General features: G+C 39.0%; 1 protein-coding gene across 1 annotated transcript in view; it reads left to right on the top strand.

Moving 5' to 3' along the window:
- cita (citron rho-interacting serine/threonine kinase a) overlaps positions 1–14,807 on the top strand; it is a 51,757-nt gene that overhangs the window by 28,517 nt on the left and 8,433 nt on the right. Inside the window, exons 25-43 of the mRNA XM_042501702.1 lie at positions 689–886; positions 1,160–1,353; positions 1,949–2,084; positions 2,258–2,362; positions 2,862–3,002; positions 3,228–3,335; positions 3,539–3,731; positions 5,202–5,363; positions 7,786–7,923; positions 8,089–8,269; positions 8,363–8,454; positions 8,634–8,738; positions 8,991–9,160; positions 9,527–9,571; positions 11,488–11,568; positions 11,759–11,894; positions 12,657–12,796; positions 12,955–13,047; positions 14,670–14,778. Of these exons, the coding sequence (XP_042357636.1) occupies positions 689–886; positions 1,160–1,353; positions 1,949–2,084; positions 2,258–2,362; positions 2,862–3,002; positions 3,228–3,335; positions 3,539–3,731; positions 5,202–5,363; positions 7,786–7,923; positions 8,089–8,269; positions 8,363–8,454; positions 8,634–8,738; positions 8,991–9,160; positions 9,527–9,571; positions 11,488–11,568; positions 11,759–11,894; positions 12,657–12,796; positions 12,955–13,047; positions 14,670–14,778 (2,527 nt within the window). The remainder of the gene's footprint in view (positions 1–688; positions 887–1,159; positions 1,354–1,948; positions 2,085–2,257; positions 2,363–2,861; positions 3,003–3,227; positions 3,336–3,538; positions 3,732–5,201; positions 5,364–7,785; positions 7,924–8,088; positions 8,270–8,362; positions 8,455–8,633; positions 8,739–8,990; positions 9,161–9,526; positions 9,572–11,487; positions 11,569–11,758; positions 11,895–12,656; positions 12,797–12,954; positions 13,048–14,669; positions 14,779–14,807) is intronic.

Genomic DNA, 14,807 nt, shown 5'->3' with positions numbered 1-14,807 from the left:
ACATGACATTCCTGGAGTTTAAGCCCATGTTGTGTAGAAGGATGTGTCAGCGTACTGCTGGTGTTCCACTCTTACTTGGAATTATCATTTTATAGACATACAAGCATCATTTTTCTTTGAGAAACACGCTTTGGATCTTCTTGTTGCAAGTTTCCAGCAGTTAAAACATATGAGTCTTGACGTCATTGTTTTGCAACGTGCAATTTTCAAAAAGCATGTCAGCATCAATAAAAGGAATAAAGGAGGCATTTAATTCAAATTCTAAAACAACCAGTTCCTGATTCCCACCCCTATACTTGAGTCCATACAGTACCTTTATATTACGTTTTTTTTTTCACATTTATATTCACTGTAACTACAGTGGTGACCTGAATAACTTGATGAATAACAAGGCAAAAACATTAAACAAATCCCTCCTTCAACTTTCCAATAAAAATTCTAAAACATGTTACTTAGTATTTGACTCACTTACAGAAACATCTGCTTCCTTATTTCTGCATGGCCAACAAAAGTCTCTTACTGGTGGGATTTTGTCATCACTGTACACGTTATTAAGAGTCATTGTAAAGACATACATTTTCAGCAGCCCAGCTGTGCTGTTACTTAAGTACTTCTTTTCCACTGGCTTTTGTAGACTCTTCACCTCGATAAGCAGCGCTAACAAGTCTACCTGTTTGTTTTGCCTCAGGTGATCACTGACCTGGAGGAGCAGCTCACACAGCTGAGTCAGGAGAATGCTGAGTTGAACCGCCAGAACTTCTACCTGTCCAAACAGCTTGATGAAGCGTCAGATGAGAGGGAGGACCAGCTGCAACTCAGTCAGGAAGTGGACAGGCTGAGGAGGGAGGTGGCTGACCGTGAGATGCACCTCAACAACCAGAAACAGGTAACACACACACACGCATACACACACACACACCCAGAGAAATACTCAAAAGCTGTTGATCATAATGTATTGTGTTGTGGAAAGTTAACAATGTTGTAACAAGTTGTGTTTTTGTTCCAGACCAAAGATGAGATACATCATATCATTAAGCCTCATAACACTGCAGACTGTGTGCTGTCACTGAAAATGCAGGACAGACAACAGTCACGTGGTTTCGACCAAAATAATGTTGTGAAAGATGCTCTTTTCAGTTTTGCTTGTTTATCCTCCCAGAACATTGAGACACTGAAGACCACATGCAGCATGCTGGAGGAGCAGGTGGTGGAGCTGGAGTCTCTAAATGATGAGCTGCTGGAGAAAGAGAGGCAGTGGGAGGCTTGGAGAGGTGCCCTGGAGGACGAAAAAAGCCAAGCTGAGAGACGCACCAGAGACCTGCAGAGACTGTTGGACAACGAGAAGCAAAATCGGTAACAAACAATTACTTAAAATTACTCACACAGTGTTATTATTATACATGAGAATGACTGTCATTCCATATTTACTGTATACAAAGTATACTTCATCCCCGAGATGACCATTTGTATACCAATTACTCCTTTTTTGTGTGACTTTGTAGATGCACAGTCACACAATAACATAAACAAATTACCTGCTCGAGGCAGTGGTAGACCAGCAGCTACCGTGGTCAGCAAGATAAAATTACTATTTTTGTCAATGGAGTCTGTCTTTGAAGAAAATAGAAAGGGCTGTCTGTTTGGGAAATGCTGAGCATTTGACTGAATAAATTAGACTTGGATGATACTGCACAAGCTGTGTGAGTTTGTAAAGAAATGTTTTGATATGGTTTTGCTGTTGTTAAAGGCAGTACACTATGACTTGAATTCATCAATAATTTTCTCAGTTTTTGAATTTTTGGTTCACCAAAGCCTTGTGAGAAAAACAAAGTTTTTTCTTTTTTTTTTCTTAGCAAATTCAAATGAATACAAATGGTAATTCGGGGAGTGAAGTATATACACTAAAAGTGAATTGCTATTGTAAGACTTGTTATTGCGCTGTTCACAGGCTGCGAGCAGACCAGCGCAGCTCTGAATCTCGCCAGGCAGTGGAGCTGGCAGTCAAAGAGCACAAGGCTGAGATAATGGCCTTACAGCAGGCCCTGAAGGAGCAGAGACTGAAGGCAGAAAGTCTGTCTGATACTGTGAGTCACAAGTGTTTTTTTGTCTTATCATGATCTAACTTTACACATCGTCAGTCCTTCAAGTGAAAAAAAAACCCAAAACAATTTGTTTTATTTGAGAGAGAGAAAATTTGTGGAGTTGGAATTTAACTTTCAGATGTAACAATTAAACATGCACTTACATGTTGTTACAGCTCAATGACCTGGAAAAGAAGCATGCCATGCTGGAGATGAATGCCCGCAGCTTACAACAGAAACTGGAGACCGAGAGAGAACTGAAACAGAGGCTGATGGAAGAGGTAGAAAATGAAATGCAACCACATAAACACAGACTGTGAAACAATACTAACCAGCTGTTTAAAGAAATATACCTTGGATTGAATTTAAAGACATTTCTATAAACAGTTGGCAAGAAATGGGGTCTTGTTTTTTCTTGGGTTAATTATATTTGCCACCGATATGAAATGTTGCTTGTTTTAAATCTGATTTTGCATTTTTTTAATAATCTCAAGAATGTTTTTATTGAATTTTCAATGAAAAAGTGTAAACAAATAAACACAGAAAATCTTGAAGTGCACAACAAATATGTTGTTTTAACAGAGCACAGCCATAGTATAAGAAATCAACATTTCATTTTGCTCCAATCATCCCTCACCTCAATTCGCCCCATCATTAAGTGGGAAATCCATATATCAAAGGGTACTTTTTCCCTTGTGTAATACAGGAAGTAGCCAGAAGTCAGGTTTTATATTTAGAAAAGAAGGCAAGAAAAACTGATAAATGCTGATGTCCCCACAGCAAGGGAAGCTGCAGCAACAGATGGACCTCCAGAAGAGCCACATATTCCGTCTGACCCAGGGCCTGCAGGACGCCCTGGATCAGACCGACATGCTCAAGACTGAGCGGACAGATCTGGAGTACCAGCTGGAAAACATACAGGTGCTCAGTACAATACCTTTGCATTTGATGAAATACAGAGGTCTCTAGGGAGAAACCGAGTCCCAGTTAGATTTTAGAAGAGTGCGACTGATGCTGGTACGTAATGAGGTATCTCGGGACCAGGGGGAGAAAGGAAATCCTAATTCATGTGTTCTCAAAGGGAGTTCTTTTAAAGTTGTCTTCAGTGGTATTTCCTTCAATGAAGATCTGTGTTGCCTCCTGCAGGCTGTATACTCCCATGAGAAGGTGAAGATGGAGGGGACCATCTCCCAGCAGACCAAACTCATCGACTTCCTCCAGGCTAAAATGGACCAGCCCACCAAGAAAAAAAAGGTCTGGGCAAATATTTTATTTCTTTCTTTTAGGGGTGAAAAATGCGTTGATCTGGTGTGATAACGAACCGATCGGGATATGCCTAATTTCTTTTAACTTTAAGCCATAGTAAATTGATAACAGCTTCTTTCTAAAAAGATAGATGTGTACATATAATAAATTGTTTATTTGTAGTGTTGGTAACATGTTCCCTCTCTTAATAGGGTATATTTGGGCGGCGTCGGGAAGATGTAGGCACTACAACTAACGGGGCACTGGCTCCACAGGCCCAGCCTGCCGTTCCCATGCAGTACGGTGACATGAAGATGGCTTTGGAGAAGGAGCGGTCAAGATGTGCAGAGCTGGAAGAGGCTCTGCAGAAGATGAGGATAGAGCTGCGATCCCTTAGAGAAGAAGGTAAGTCCCAGCTTGACAGCAAAGTATTTTTACCGCTCTTTTGTCAGTCTCCACCATCACAAGCAAGTTAAGCTGCTAAACATCTTCAGATTTTCTCCTTATATTTGTTGTCTTTATAATCTTTACTTGGCAAAGAAGACTATTTTGCAAGATTAGTATCAATATTGTTATGTGAAAGTATGTTAAGATGTTATGTCAAGTTATTGAATGAGCGAAAGTCATTATTTTATTGTAATTTTATTGGTTGCCTGTTTTTATGTGCATCCAACACTAACATAAATCAAAATAGCTGCGAGGAAAAAACCCTGCGCTGTGCAAAACAAAACATTCGTATTCACTGTCCATAGCAGGGTTCCTGCAGATCCTTAGATAGTGTTATATTATTCATTGATAAAAAAAATAAGGCCTTTAATTGTATTTAAAAATGTCTTAAATCAATCTTTCAAAGACCTTAAAAATTCTAAGACATTGGAAGAAGAATTTCATTAAATGTTTCTTCTGATGCTGCATTTTAAAATCTCATAATAAATGGTAGTATATATATTTTTAAAAAATAATTAAGTGAAACCAGTATAAGGCAATGCATACGAGGCTCTGTGTATATTATGCAAAAACAATTTCAATCTTGGCCCAATAAGAATCAAGGCAGTGGAATCCCACATGCAGAGTGAGAAACCTCGCCAAAAACCTTGCCAACAAATGGCAGGAATTTCTCAGTTGTTTTCTACCCTTGTGTCCGCCACGAGACAAAAAAGTCATGTTTTTTTTTTTCTTGTCTTTCCCCAACCATACATAATTGACGTTGTGTCTCTTTTTTTCTTCAAATTTGGTCATTGTAAAATATGTCTTAAATTTTCATTCTGAGTGGCAATAAAAAAGTGAAAAAGTCTTAAATACAAATTTCCTTAAGCTATTGGAACCCTGGATAGGTTCATAGAGTCAGATGGGCTCAGACTTTTTTAAATTGACGTGATTTATTTGCATAAGTTTGGTGTGGAAAGTCCTTTGGGCAGCACAGTATCTGCACTACGCATGAGACAGGATTTTAATTCTTATGGCAACCCCTGGCAGCAAAAAACGAGATGAGTCTCTGTAGCTGACCCTGGATTATTAAAATCTTTAGTTGCTGTTGACACAGAGTCATAGAGGTGATGATTTAACCACAGTAATTCTATTTTTCCCATCAAAACTCATATTACCACAAAGTTAGGTTTGCCACTGGAGATAAGAAATGATGACCTAAGTCAGCTCAGGAAATTCTGTGTTGCGCCTCCTTCCTTATCTGTTCCCACACATCTTTTAAGAGTTGCCATGGCAGCATCTTGCTCCATTACTTACACCTGCCAGGTCCTAGGAGATTTATTCCAGAATCTATTCTTTTTTTTTTTTGGTAATGGGGTCAGATATTTCCGGCTTTAAAGCTATCACTGATCTAACATTAGGTTGTTTTATTTGTTTATGGAAACGCAGCGGCTCATTTCAAAGCCCAGGAACATGTGGCTCCTTCTACGCCTGCACAGGCTCGACATCAAATCCTCATGTCGGCCATCGTCAAATCCCCTGAGCATCAACCCAACCCCAGCAGCCTGCTCAACCCCTCCACCCGCTGCAAGGAGACCTCCACACCTGAAGGTCAGTCACACACAAACACACAGACTAATAAACAGAAAGGTCTGACACACAGCCAATCAGGCTGAATTTGAACCGATGACTTTTAAAGCTGTATAGTGTCCCCTATAGGAGTGTTCATCCTTATGCTATCAGGACAAATAGACTCTCTGTTCACTTATTTTGTTCATGTGGTGTGTTTATGTGTTTGTTCTCTCTATGGCCTGTCTCACAAAGCAGGATTATGAAGTGAAATAAAAGCTGGATAACTGTGCTCAGTACATGCTAAACTCGCACTGAACATGCACTGAAATTAAAAAACAAAACTATTCCGTTTTATTCATGTGCATTATCCAGCTAACATTGTAACCCTGCTTGAACCTGTCTCACAAAGTAGGAGTTGTAGATTAGCCAAGTAACAGTGGTTTTAATCTGGGCTTTGCACTATCACAAAGATAAATTACTTTTTCTGGAGGGTGGTGATGATCACTATGGAAACTGAACCTCTGCTGCATATATCATAGTTGCCTGGAAGGTACAGTGGATCATGACTGATCTCCTAAAAAAATGTAAAAACAATTCTAAAAGGTTCATCCAATGTCAAATAAATAGTGTATTCACATAAAATTGCAGAACTTCATAAACCAACCGAATCTCTAAATACCAAAGCATCGTAAGTTATAATACCATATCATATATTTTATCAGAGCTGCATGTTTGGATAACAGCAGCCTGGTTAAGATGAGCTCACTTTGTGATTCTGGCTCCTTATTGTCCGTGTTCTTTTGCGTTCACATAGTTATTGTTAGACTGCTCTCTCCTTTCTGTCTCTTTCCTCTCGCTCCTCACAGAAAAGAGGAGGGTCACCTTTGAAAGTAAGTTAGCAGTCACCACAGTGCGTCTCTTCATATGCACGGCCTCATCTGCATGCATGTTACGCTGCACAAACACTTGTGCTCATATCATACTGTGCATCTGTCTTACTGTCCTGTTGTCAAGCTAACTGACTTGACCAAAGACTTTATCCTGAAAAGTCAAGTTTGATTTGATGTACCCCTTTTTTTCAGCATCATTCCTGGAGTCATGATTTAGATAGCATATGGTTTGATGGGTAGCTTTTCACCCAGAAGCATTTTAATGCATCCCATGGTCACTGGCATGCATAATCTGATTCTGACTATATTAGTATATTTGAATATTTGAAATGCCTAATACCTGAATTTAGAAATGATTCATTCATTATTCAAATTGCCCCATGCTGCTTGAAAAAAGCATAATCTCATGAATTTATTGCTGACTTCTGAAGTGATTTAAGTAGGGCTGTACCGAATGTCATTTTTTCTTTTACATCCAAAGCTTTTGTTGAGGTTTTCTAATAAAGCTTTGGATGTCTGTCATCCCCTTCCATGATGTTAGAACCCCCCCCCAAAAAAAATCCTTGAACCAAACCCTCAATTTTAAGTGATACATTTAATCAAAATAATCAAAATCAAAATCAAAATTTTTATTTTTTTTTTGAAAAGGAATAAATGTAAGTTATGATGCTGTCAGATTGCTGTTAAACAGTTTTTTGACTGCGGTGAAGATGTTTTTGAAAGGTAAAATTCAACAACTATGGATTGAGGCTGAATATTTCATTAAATAAAAGCGTGTTGTTAAATTTGGAAATGATTGCATCTATTTTTTTCCATAACTCTCGACTTTTGGACTGTACAACAGGGATGTAAATCACAAGCGTCCTCACGTTTCAATATTTTGTTGATTCTTTGGACAACAGTGCGATATTGGCGGATATGACAAAGTCTGCCACAATCCAATTTCAGTTTGAATAAATTCAGGGGCCTGTGATCAATACTAGATGATAAATATGCTTATCTTCCAGGCACTTGGATGCAAACACTTTTTGAACATTTAGGAAGAAGGTGTGCTTGGTCGGAAATGGTGACGCATATGTGTCATGGGAATTTAAAAATAAAGGGGTATCTTAAAGATGGCAATATGTATCAGTGTTTTTGCTTTGCATTATTAACATTGGATTGTTGATCATTGAATCAATGTATCCATTTGGACTGATGTATCATACACTCCTACTTTGAAACATTATTGGAAATGTTTGATTCATACAAGTCAGAAACAATCTATAGCAGCCACCACTGGACTTTAATTCTACAAATATTATAACACTAGTAATATTGGTTTAGCCGCATCTTGACTGTAACTGTGCAGAAATACCAGATTTAAACAGAATAAATAGACATGCAAAACAAAAGAAAAGCACAGCATGCAAACGTTGATGCAGAATTTGAATGTCAGTGTTATGAATGAAGCTTTTAACTATTCGGTACAGCCCTAAATTTAAGCCTGGAACAGAATATTTTTGTCATATTTCTCTTTCAGTAACTTCTATCCCTGCCCACTTTTTTCTTCTCCCTTTTTTGCTTTGCAGAGTTTGGTCGTCGTGTGAAAGAGAGAATGCATCACAACATCCCTCATCGTTTCACTGTGGGCCTCAACATGAGGGCTGCCAAGTGTGCTGTCTGCCTGGACACTGTGCATTTTGGACGACAGGCTGCCACTTGTCTAGGTTTGTAACCAGCACTGAATGTGGAGATATTTCAGAGGACAAATTATTTTTTAAACTCTGCGATATAAACTCCCTTATTTATCACACGACTCTGCATAAAAAGAACCTTTTAAGAAACACAAATTAGCTTTTCTTTTTCACCCTTCTCTCTTTGTTGTGTTGTAGAGTGTCACACACTGTGTCACCCTAAATGCTCACCATGTCTTCCGGCCACCTGCGGTCTGCCAGCCGAGTACGCCACTCACTTTTCAGAGGCTCTATGCCGGGAAAAGGCGAACTCTCCAGCACTGCAGGTCAAAGAGGCCAGTGGGCATGTTCGCTTGGAGGGATGGATGAAGCAGCCCAGGTAACCTCAGCCTTTTACCACCATACTGAAAATGCACAATAGGTTTTTTCACAGCTTTGACGGTCGTGTGCATTTGTGTGGTTGCTCACGCAGAAATGGCAAGCGTGGTCAGCAGGGCTGGGAGAGGAAATATGTGGTGCTTGATGGAACTAAAGTATCCATCTATGATGCTGAGCCCAGAGAAGGTCAGTGCTTATGTTTTTGAATGGCTGTTTCCTCACTGGTAATAGAAAGATACAATTTAAACTTGACATCTCTGATCCATCCCTTAATGAGACAGTTTGTAATACTTCAAGTCTTTAAATTACCATGTAGATCAATACTGCAGCATCGAATAACAAATCGTGTGTTGTTTTTCCTCTAGATTATATAAAAGCTGAAGAGGAGTTTGAGCTCTGTCTGCCTGATGGGGAGGTGACCGTACATGGTGCTGTTGGAGCCTCTGAGCTCATTAACACTGCCAAGTCAGGTACTGGATCAATACCACCTAATCCTGCTGCACTAGGCCTATTGAAGGATTTTATGTGCATTATCCTCTCCTAAAATTTTTAAGTTGCATCCACATGTCCAGTCTATACTTGAATCTTGAAATACAACGAAATGTTGACAGTTCTGCTCAGCTGTGAAAATAAACTGTTTGCAAGATAGCCAACCAGTTTGTCTTTCTGTCTGTGTATGTGTGTGTTTGTGTGTGTGTGTGTGTGTGTGTGTGTACACGCAGATATACCGTATGTGTTGAAGCTGGAGTCACATCCCCACACCACCTGCTGGCCAGGCCAGTCCCTCTACTTCATGGCTCCCAGCTTCCCTGACAAGCAGCGCTGGGTGGCTGTACTGGAGTCTGTGGTGGCCGGCAGCCGAGGATCCAAAGACAAAGTGGATTCTGATGCTGTAAGTATTGTGTGTACTATTTTCTCTGCTTGTGCCAGGCTTGATTGGGCTCAAAATTTGCTGTATAAGAAAAGCCCAGTATTTCCTTTATACAGGACAAACTCAGTTATTACGCACATTTCAATTAACTTTATCCAAGGGCGGCTGTATTGTTTGGTGTGAAAATTGGGTAAAAAAAATACTGAATGCCTCCATTAAACATCAGCCAGTGCCTTCACTCCGTTTTCTTTCCCTCCCTCTTCTTTCTCTCTCTGCATGTTCTCAACATCCACGTCTTCAATTTGTGTGTTGTCATCATCTTTGTTGATGTGGTTATACTGTGCGTGTGTATCTCCATTCAACTCGGTTGTGTGGATCATATTATAGGCAGGTGTCTCTAAAAGACAGAAGAACCTATCCCCACTGGTTCAGGTACAGTAAGTAGCTGCACGAACGCTTGGGCTTCAGTCGACCGACCGGCTGAGCATGCAGTAGCTGTACACATCTACGCATACAACACTGATGCTGTTCAGTGCAGGTCATCAGAGCCTCAGGCTGAGTTACTGAATATGTACCTGCCCTCTGAAAAACAGCTGCATTCAGTGGTCAAACACACATCAATTATACACTCAAAACCTACACAGTGCATGGATGTGAATAGGCACTGCTGTGCACCTCTGGCCTGGTGTCATATGCTATGTCGTGCATGCTTCTGCAAAAGCCATGCTCCCCTGTAAACCCCGTCACTGAAACACGACAAATGTACACACTCTTTAGCAATCTGAGCTTAACTTTAGTCTGCAGGCTTCTGCTGCTGTTGGTGGTTTTGTGTTTATTGCTGTTTGAAGAGCACTTTCTCATCCCTCTTACATTCTGTGGTAAATGACCCTCCAAATAGTGTTGTTTTCTCTAAACTGTATGTTAGCATTTCCAAAAAAGTCTTTCCCTGCCTTGTTTATTGTGTGAACCATTCAAATATTCAGTTAAGAGCTCAAAATACTTCTTTTTGCCTTGTGGCAGAATATACTACATGACCCAAAGTGTTTGGACCCCTACCTGAAGATTACAGCTATATGTTATGGCTGAATATCAAATTTAAAAAAATGTTTATTTTTTGGGGGGCATTAATATGCTTCACATATCTGGGAAGATTTCACAAATTACATATAATCCCGAATTTGTTTAATAGGGTTGACGTCAGGGTTCTGTGCAAGCGAGTTAAGTAAGTAACTGGGAATTTCTTTCTGGACCTCGCTTTATGCACATTTTCATGTTGTGACAGGGCTCGAGGAAATTGTTGTCATGTGCAATAAACTGCCATGTGTGCATTTCCATACAATGAAAAATGTGTGCCCTCTCTTCTCAAAATGACATGCAAAAAGTATACACAAAAAAAGTAACATACTCTATAGTGTTACAGTATAAATACATACTATTACCTGAACTGAAAAGCTGCCTTGATGCCTTCCCCAAACAATATTTGAATCACATTTTTATCTAAAATATAATTTTATTCCGTAGCATTAATGTTGTCCTTATCTCAGATGGTGGGGCCCAAACCAAGAAAAACAGCCCAAGAGTACACACAAGTACACAAAAGTATGTGGATGTTAGTGTCTTCTTTTGGCCACATAGTGTATGCATTTCTAGTCCCCCTTTTTAAACCCAATTAGTCAATTTCACACTGCAGCACTTGTCACTTATCGTAATTGGCTATGTAACCTAAAATGGTCATCCATGCTGTATAGCCTGAGGTGAACAGCATCCGCAAAGCTTTGAACACCAATGATAATTAAAAAATGGATTGCCACTGTTCAACCATATGTTATAATGAATTTCACAACTTTTTGCGACTGCTTTTGTTCCTATGAAGTGGTTGTTTTTATGGCCACCCAGAAAACACTCATATTTATATTGGGTCCACAGCACTGAATATGGGAAACTGTCAGATAGTAAAAGTTTGCATCAAATGTTTAATCAATCCATAGTGTTACTAACTCTTTGATTGGATGTATACATTTAATTATGATTTATTTATTTAAATTATTGAGACTTGGGTGTTGCTGTAAATACCAGAGAATACTGCTCCCAAATGTAGTGTTGTTTTTGGTTTTGTCTTTGAAGAAAAGATGTCCGTTAACTGATGCAAACATCCTCCGCTTACATGTGAATTTAATTCAGTAATAGTGAACGATGGATTCACTCTGTTTGGACTGGTGAAGGCTCTCTGGCTGTCATCCTCGCTGGGTCACAATTTCTTACTCTTAAGATTTTTAGAAAAACTGCCTAATGTGACCCCTCCCTCTGCTCCATGTTTCTTTTTGTCTTTCTGCTTTTTGTCTCAATAGAAACTTCTTGGCAATTCTCTGCTGAAGCTGGAGGGTGATGACCGTTTAGACATCAACTGCACTCTGCCTCTCACTGACCAGGTATGAGGACAGAAATCTGCACCATCAGCAGCAAGGAACATCAGTTTTACTTTTCATATTCTTGCTATGCTTGGCATTTAGCTCACAATCTAATCCAAAGTATCTAAAAATCTGTGTTCTTCCAGTTACACCATTGTGCTGCTTGTATCACTCATTTAGCTCATATTATCGGTCTCATTCTTTCCCTCAGATCGTGTTGGTTGGCTCTGAGGAGGGTTTGTATGCTCTAAACGTCATAAAGAACTCTTTGACCCACATCCCAGGGCTGACCTCCGTCTTCCAGATCCAGATCCTGAAGGAGCTCGATAAGCTGCTGATGATCACTGGTGAGTACGTGATATCAACAGGGTTACCACATATCCTAAAAAAGACTTAAAAGGCATTGAATTGATTAGTCTAAAAAGGAGGAAATTATCCAAGTAATGGAAACTCAAATGCAGATTGAGAAATGCAAAATCTCCAAGAAAACCATAAAACCATCCAGAAATGCCTTGATATTTCCCACTCCTGTTGGTACACCAAATAGATACTTTTATGAAAATATGAAATGTTTATTGTCTTCCATGTGTTACACTCCAGAAAGGTTTGTTATTTCAACATTTTATGTAGATCATCAAATTTGTCATGTTTTATGTCATTATAAACATTAAGGCAAAATAAACATGTTCCTCTTTAATTTTGTTCGATATAAAATTAGTCTTCCAAGTTCCGAATGGTATGTGGTATGGTAAGTCGTGATGGGATGGCTCACCCAAAATTTAAAATTCAGTCATTATGTACTCAACCTACACGAACCCCGATTAGGCTGAGCCCATTATACTCAATTGTAAGTCAGTATTTTTTGTCCTTTTGTCAGTGAAAGCCAGTGTTTTTAAGACATGTGCATCATTGACTCAGTAAGACTTTTGCTTCATTACCAGATCATTTATTTAACTTTGCATCTAAACCTTTTGTAAAATGGGATGTAGAGAATAAAAATAAAGCTTTTTTTTGATGACTTAAGTTATCAGATCCTTACATTTAAATGTAATGTAAAATACAGGAGATTGCTTGTGCGTCTGATTGTGTTTGGTGTGTTTGTTACCCAGGAGAGGAGAGGGCCTTGTGTCTCGTGGAAATCAAGAAGGTGAAACAGTCTTTGTCGCAGTCCCATCTCCCAGCTCAGCCCGACCTCAATCCCTTCATCTTTGAGACCGTCAAGGGATGCCACCTCTTCTCCTCTGGGAAGGTGGGTTACTTTGTTGTCACTTGCATGGAGCAAAATCCTTCTAGTTAGACTGTTGTTTAGTCAGAGTTAATGAGCTGAGCATCAATAGCGAAGCAGTGTGCTGTCTGATTGCAGATATTTACTACTGCCCTGATTGCAGTGTTGTTCTTTCTTTACAGATTGATAATGGGACCTGTATCTGTGCTGCTATGCCCAATAAGATTACAATTCTGCGACATAATGAAAGCCTGAACAAGTTCTGCATCAGAAAGGTGAGTGGGGATGAGCATCATTAGGATTTGAGTGATACTAGTAGTGATACTGATACTGCTTATGGATACTTCTATTGGTATTACACTCGATAATTTGTTGCAAAAAATAAAAGAAACTAGACAATAATTATTTTAGAAACAAGTTAAGTTGTTTTAAACCGATGCAAACTGTGTCCTGAGTTAATCACTGCAGACTTCTTTTGATAAAAATAAGAGTGACTCAACGAGGTCCATTTTTAGTTTGGCAAGTCCCATCAGCATTGGAACCAGGAAGCTGCACTGAGCAGGGTTCCTTTGGTCATGGAAAACCTGGAAAAGTCATGGAATTTCACAATTACACTTTCCAGGCCTGGAAAAGTCATCAAATTTTTTTAAAATCATTGAAAGTGTTTGTACTGTGTAATGAAAATTTGACAGTAATCTCCTGTGAATAACCTTTCACATAATGTAACATGATAGCAAATTTGCTTTCTGTAGCTGTTGACGTAACATGACATCATGTTTTGTTTACCATTATGTAGGTGTCTTCATTTTCTTGTGATGCTACGTCTCTCCCTTCTTCACCAGCTAGCTGGAATCACGTGTGTAGAGTTTCAAACTGATATGATTAAAAAAAACGCTTGGCAAGTGAGGAAAGAAAGCTGTATTAAAACAGTATAATGGATCCTTAAAATGTCATGAAAAAATTTGATTATTTTCTTTCCATGAAAATTTGTTGGAACCCTGACAACAAAGCAGCTGCTTTACTGAAGCAGTCAAACATGCTGCACTGCTTCAGATTTATAAAATGTATTTGTGTTAGTACTTTTTGAGGTTGCTGGTGCTACTCCCTTTACATGCAACTAACTTTAAATATATTGCATTTAAATGCATTTTCATCCAGTTTAGTCAAGTGAGTCCACACTTTTTAACATTTTCCCCTGTCAGCAATGACTGGAGAGTACAGAATGTAAACACACAGTTACACGGAGTGGAAAGTATTTGCCTGATGCCAGCAGCATCGTCATCATCAGGGGACAGTTAGGAATTTAAAAATTCCAGTTATGTTAGATAGGGCTGCAACTAAATTATTTTCATTGTCAAATAATTAGTCACTTATTTGGTCAAAGCAAATGGTAAAAAAATGTTGATCAGTGTTTCCCAAAGTCCCCGATGACATCCTCAAATGTCTTGTTTTATCCACATCGCAAAGATGTTCAGTTTACTGTCATAGAGGAGTGATGAAACCAGAAAATATTTACATTTAAGTAGGTTGAAATTTTTCTTAAGAAATTTTTCAAACTGATTGTTCAATTATCAAATTGGTTAGCAGTTAATTTAATAGTTGACAACTAATCAATTAATTGTTGCAGCTGTAATGTAAGAATTAATAACATTACATGAATACAGATAGCAGTATCTTTTGTCTAGAAGCTTATTAATATTTCAGTCCTGGTCAGCCATAACAGGCACCAATTTAATGTCAGTTCTCAATCCCTTTCCCTAAAGGTGAGTCGTACTTGGTGATGGAAAGGTAAATGAAAACGTCACAGCGGAAAGGCAGTGTTTTGTGGCAAAGTAGATGTTTTGTTTGAAGCAGTAATGAGTTTGAAAAGCTGTTGAATCTTTGTTTGTATTTGCAGGAGATTGAGACATCAGAGCCCTGTAGCTGTATCCACTTCACTGGCTACAGCATCATTATCGGCACCAACAAGTTCTATGAGATTGAGATGAAGCAGTATGTGCTGGAAGGTAGGTCACCCACCGTCACTGTGATTTAT

Source organism: Plectropomus leopardus, chromosome 2, assembly GCF_008729295.1.
Source record: "Plectropomus leopardus isolate mb chromosome 2, YSFRI_Pleo_2.0, whole genome shotgun sequence".
Taxonomy (NCBI): domain Eukaryota; kingdom Metazoa; phylum Chordata; class Actinopteri; order Perciformes; family Serranidae; genus Plectropomus; species Plectropomus leopardus.
The sequence above is the reverse complement of the archived record's forward strand: the minus strand, read 5'-3'. Positions and strand labels throughout refer to the sequence as shown.